Raw genomic sequence first — 5,803 nt, 5'->3', positions numbered from 1 at the left:
TATGATCCTCCATTCTTTGAAATTCTACATGAATTTGTACTCGCATATATTATTAGCACAAAATCACATAAAGCAAGGCATAAAGCATTATTCTCTGTTATTCTGTAGATGACAACAGTGGATCATGCAATATTTGTTCCAACCTTGATTCTTTGTTCTATTTTATTTTTCCTTTTCACCTTGAAACAATAACTTCTTGATGAACGGAACAAAGTCTTGAATATTTCAGTAACAAAGTCTAGCAGACTAGCAAGGATTACTATACCCTAACAGACTAGCAGAATATTTCAGTAACAAAGTCTTGAATCATTAACTAGCATGCACGGCACAAAGTATTAAACTGGACTTTGTACATCGGTCGGACAATTATCATACAGACTCTGGAGAAGAACAATATTAACCATCTAAGAAATCAACACCTCAAAAAGCTCTAGTAAGGACCTATTTAAAATGGATAGAAAAGAGAGCAAGAAAATGTAGTACAAACTATACAAGTGATTATTTCTCAGACTCTTTAAGCCTCCAAAAGCACAAGTAGTAATTTATTTGCTTCCTTCTAAAGGATTCTTTGAGATGGATAGTTAGAACTCAAAACTTTTCTTCTCCTTCTTCGCCGTCTTCGTCAGACAACATCGCTTGGCACCGGCATTCATTGCTACAGAATGATTTGTCTCTGAAAGGATTAAGAAAAATGGTTCTTAAAGAACAATTCTATAGTTCTGTGAGGAAAACTAAGTGGTGCTTTAATCATGCTACGCTGGTTGGCAAAGAGATTTCTTCGTTTTAAAGAACTCAAAAGGATTGAAATTTGTTAGTTTGCTTATGATTCTTATGGTTGAGATGTAGATAAATCAAAGATCTTTACAAAGTAATTATATAGTTATCATCACTAACCTGTATATGTACACATCCATCCCGGGGCCAAGTTTCTTCTTGCAACCATAGCAGAAGCTCAAGAATCCATCGCTGCGATTCTCGACTATGCAGTCGTCAAAAAAGTGAGTGGTCTTCAAATCCGGTCTATGTGAGATCACACAAGTGTACTCCTCAGACAGTTCAATCTCCGAACCAACGAACACAGGCTCGCCGGAAACATTAGGAGGCATCTGAGAGTTCCTAGAGCTGATGTCAAACTCCACCGGAGGTGGAATTTGGACCTTGAGCTGAGACCCAAACACCACCTTCCTGTGATCCTGCATGGAAGAATTCTTGCCAGAGACTTCATCAATGGTGAGGGCATCAAGAAGGCCAAGCCCAGCGGTCTTCATCGGCACCCCTTTTCGTCGAGAGAGGTGTTTGTCTTTGCCGAAGAAGAAGGGGTTCCTGAAGGCAGAGAAGGGCTTGCTATCCAAAATGGAAGTTGGGCTCACAGCTGCTGCTTCAGTGTCACTGGTGCTCCTCCTCGGCATAGCTTCATGAATCTTTGATCTCACAGAGACGGAGAGATTGGAGAATATGAAATTATCATTTAAGCAATATCAGTAGCTAGCTGTGCAGAACAAAATGGAGCATGCAGCACTTTAGACATCAGCATGAAACCAGGGGAAAAGGTTCTATCTTTCACACAATCCAAGGCCAAAAGTCGATAGCAGTTGGTAATGAGCTCCACAGCTTCATGAAGAACATCCCTTTCTCCCTTTTTCCATTGCCACTCTCTGTTTCTAATTCAACTGGCTTCATTTCTTTGGCTGTGGCAAGTTTTAAAAGGGTAGCGCCAATGATTCCGAGAATGCACTCACACTCGGTGAACTTACGCTTCAATCGGGAGCGATTACAGTTGTTGGTGTAATCGAACCGATTCGGATTCATTAATGGAGGTAATAAATTCAATTTAAAATTTAATTTCGAGATTTGGAGTATCAATAAATTTTACAAGCCCCTAATTCCAATTTCGATGCTTGTGGTAGTTTTATAATTATGAAAACGTGTATATATATATATATATTATCAGACTATTATAAACAATTGAGTGGACCAATTAATTTTTAAATTACTCTACTAAATTTTTTATTCGCAGTCAATTTTTATTAATCGACTGTCAATTTAAAAAATTCATAGTTATCCATTTAGATTTTGAAATCTATGAACATGATTACATTCAAGATCATGTGAGAAATATAATGAATTTGATTTACAGTAATTTTAATATGATCAAGATCCTCAGTGATTTTTTTTTTCTTGCGCTGTTTATTAAAAATATAGTATTTATTTTGACATTTAGAATAAAATTTCGAGCAGCGGTACTCTCACCGGGCTGATACGCGACTCTGTTACGTACCGGGTTTCGTCTTCGGTAATATTATTCTTTTTCTCCCTCCAATGGGCCACACACCGATGTGCGTACACTTCGCCTACCGGATCGGGACACGTGTCCGAGTAATAAAAGTTTAAAATAATTCGAAAATAAAAGGAAAGTTTCGTTTTGCCCCCTGTAAAATTATCTCCTTTTTTACCTTCTAGTTTTTACAATTTGAAGTGACATAGTAAACTAATGGTCTATTTCAACTCTATAAACTCACTTAAAAGAATAGAGGCATTGTAAACATGTCCAATAAAACAATATTATGCAGTAGTTATAGGGTGATGATAATTTAAATTATTAAATCATAAACAGTTGTGTCAACTTGACTTGCAAAAACACAACTTGTTAAAATTTATAATAAAAAGCAATAAATATTAAAAATTAAAATAAAAAGAGAAATATAATAATAATAATAATAATAATAAAAGTTAAGGAAATGATAGAGGTAGATGAATCAAATGTTAATATTCAATTTGATAAGTGTTTATTATATTCATTTAGTATACATAAAATTAGTTAAATAAATAAATTTGATCATTTTATTAAAGAAAATGAATAATTATAGTAATCCGTCCCTAGGCTAACATGGAGGAGGTAAATCACGGATGACTACTAGCCATTAGTGCAAATGGCCAAGACATGGGGGATGTTATGCTCGGTCACGCCGAGTTTTGACCCCAAGACCTCATGTGACAACACCCCATGCCTTAACTATCGCACCGCCCTGAGGGGACTCTTACAATTCATCTCCAGATTATATAGAAGGAGGTAAATCATGAGATTAACTTATAATTAAGTCACTAAAGGATAAAAGGAGTTTTTTTTTCTAAAGATATGCATCTTCTAGAAATTGATCTTTATCCTATCATAAAGAACTAGCTCAACAATCAAATAACTAAAAATTTATCCTACTAGGAATCAATCAAACTAGCTCAACAATCAAATAACTAAAAATTTATCCTACTAGGAATCAATCAAATAATTAAAAATTTCAAATAATCAAAGAAGTTTGAATTGAAAACTCGATAATATTTAAATGAATCAAGCTCGAACTAAGTTCAAGCCAAATTTAAATTGAGAGCTCAATAACATCTAAATAACTAAGCTCAAACAAAATTTCAAACAAGTTCAAGTTAAAAAAAAACCAAGTTAAGTTTGAATAATAATATTAAAAGTTTGGTTTATTTTAAGTTCGGCACGGATTGACTCGATTATTTTATCAAACAAGCTTAAACATCCTAAAGCTCGGCTTGACTCGGCTCGACTCGGTTTGACTCAACTCGGCTTGTTTAAAATTTTATGAAAGGAAAATTCTAAATAATTAAAAAACTTTTAAAATAAATAAATAAATTTATATTATTAAACTTAATAACTAATTAAATAATTTTTTAATGATAAAAAAAATTTAATAATTAAATAAGATTGAACGGAGCATCTAAACAAATTAAGTCCGGAGCAAATTTAAATAAAGTTTAAGCTCATGAAAAAAATCAAGTCAAGTTTAAAAAACTATTTTAATGATTTCATTCATTTTATATCGGCTTCACTTAATTATTTTATTAAATAAATTCGAATATCACGAAGCTAAATTTAGTTTGGCTCGTCTTCTGTGCTAAGGCAGGGAATTAAACAGTCAGTGAAATGGTTGATACTGTTGTTATGACCTTCAATTATTGGTGACATAGAAAAAGGCCAAAATGATGAATCTTTCTTAATGGCTAGTTAACTGGTCACAGTCAAAAGTGGGACATCCCTTCAGCCTTATCTCGTGCTTGATGTGATCATGGCAACGCACTACAGGGACTTGCATTAGCGTAGGTAGGTAATTTATTTAAGTAAAGTAAACACCTTAAATTGAGGGGGTTTGTTTTTTAAAATAAATTATTAGGTTACGAAGAGCAAGGGTAGTAGGGTTTGTTTTTAATTGAATGATCAAAAGTTATCAAGTGAATTTTCAATGCAAACAATTAGGGCATAAACTATTAATCCCAGCCGAGCTAAATTTTATGATGTTTAAATTTGTTTGATAAAATAATTGAATCGAACTTAAAATGAACTAAATTGTTGAAATAGTCGTTCAAACTTGATTTCTTTTTATGAGCTTGGTTCATTTAGTTGCTATCGAGCTCTCGGTTTAAGATTGTTTGAAAAGTTTATAAACTTATTTGAGTAGTTATTTTAAATTTAATAATATAAATTTGTTTGTTTATTTTGAAAATTATTTATTTATTTATTTATCATGTTGATAAGAGTTTTATTAATGAAATATGATTTACAAATTTTGTTCATCAATATTATTCGTGAACATTGTTCATAAACATTATTCATGAACAATTCACAATCCTTGTTCATATTAACGAGCTAAACACATATATATTCAAGCTTGTTTATTTAATTTAACGAGTTTTTTAAATTTATTTATTTAGTTTAATAAGCTATTTAAGCTTATTCATTTAATTTAACAAGTTGTTTAAGGTTATTTATTTAATTGACTTTATATGTATTGAATGAATATAAATAAACTTTTATCAAGTCGAACACTAAACTTGCTCATGAATGTTTGATTCATTTACAATCTTGCAAACAATGGGGAAGTAAAATGGTGATTAAATTTTTGAAAAAATATGAATGAAAAAGCGGTGAAAAAGAAGAAGACTTAATTATCAATGTGATTTTAGTCCCACATTAAAAATTGTATGACTTTATAATTGATTTATATTGAATCATAACTAAAAAAAAGTTATGAATATGTATGGAGATAAGCAATCTCTAACTCGGGTCTAGAGACGGATGGATGCTGTGGCTATAGTCCACCTAAAATTTTATTTTCTTGAGGTGCTGGCAGCTTTGCTCGAAACACACAGACACACTTCCTCCCTGTTGCCGACGAGCCGCCTCCTCCTTCCGGAAACGGTGATTAAAATTTTGATAAAAAATATGAATGAAAAAGTGATGGAAAAAGGAGATTTTATTATGAATGTGATTTAATTTCACATTAAAATTTTTATGACTTTATAATTGATTTATATTGAATCATAATTAAAAAAATGTTATGAATATATGACGGAGATACTCTCTCTAACATGGGTCCAGAGATTGGATTATATTCATGTGCCTATCCTGAGCTATAGTCCACCCAAATTTTTATTTTCTTGAGGTGTTGACAGCTTTGCTCCAAACACACAGGCACACACTTCCTCCTCGTTGCCGACGAGCGCCTCCTTCTCTTTCCGACCACCGCATCAGCTTCCAAGGCACCTCGTGTCGGCGCTGCTGCATCTGACTCCATCAGTATCCTTGGCGAGACGGCAATGACAACACCACCTTTGCTTCAGGATCTATTTTTTTTAATAAAAATATATAATTTAATCGATTAATCAACAATTAAACTCTCACGAATTGAATATACCAGGAGTGCCGGTTGTCTGTCACTTTTTCTTGGAGGCTTTTAACGATGCTAGAGCGGTGGCGACGGGAGGGCTGGCATTGGAGGATGATTTA

The 5,803-nt window shown here is 33.1% G+C and overlaps 1 protein-coding gene across 1 annotated transcript; it reads right to left on the bottom strand.

Moving 5' to 3' along the window:
- Window positions 1-285: 285 nt before the first annotated feature.
- LOC122041745 (FCS-Like Zinc finger 8-like) lies at window positions 286-1,674 on the bottom strand. The gene is made up of 2 exons (XM_042601531.1): window positions 895-1,674; window positions 286-673 (listed from the first exon to the last, which is right to left on the bottom strand). Exons 1-2 carry the CDS (start codon window positions 1,407-1,409, stop codon window positions 589-591), a joined length of 600 nt encoding a protein of 199 aa, XP_042457465.1. The 5' UTR covers window positions 1,410-1,674; the 3' UTR covers window positions 286-588.
- Window positions 1,675-5,803: the final 4,129 nt, after the last annotated feature.

This window comes from Zingiber officinale, chromosome 2A, assembly GCF_018446385.1.
Source record: "Zingiber officinale cultivar Zhangliang chromosome 2A, Zo_v1.1, whole genome shotgun sequence".
NCBI classification, from domain to species: domain Eukaryota; kingdom Viridiplantae; phylum Streptophyta; class Magnoliopsida; order Zingiberales; family Zingiberaceae; genus Zingiber; species Zingiber officinale.
This window is presented reverse-complemented; position numbering and strand designations above follow the sequence as displayed.

What these genes read in the sequence shown, in the direction of transcription:
- LOC122041745 (XM_042601531.1), bottom strand. Translation starts at nt 1,409, where the DNA reads ATGCCGAGGAGGAGCACCAGTGACACTGAAGCAGCAGCTGTGAGCCCA. An exon ending in ATGGATGTGTACATATACAG is followed by an intron (nt 674 to 894) that starts GTTAGTGATGAT and finishes TAATCCTTTCAG; the next exon opens with AGACAAATCATTCTGTAGCA.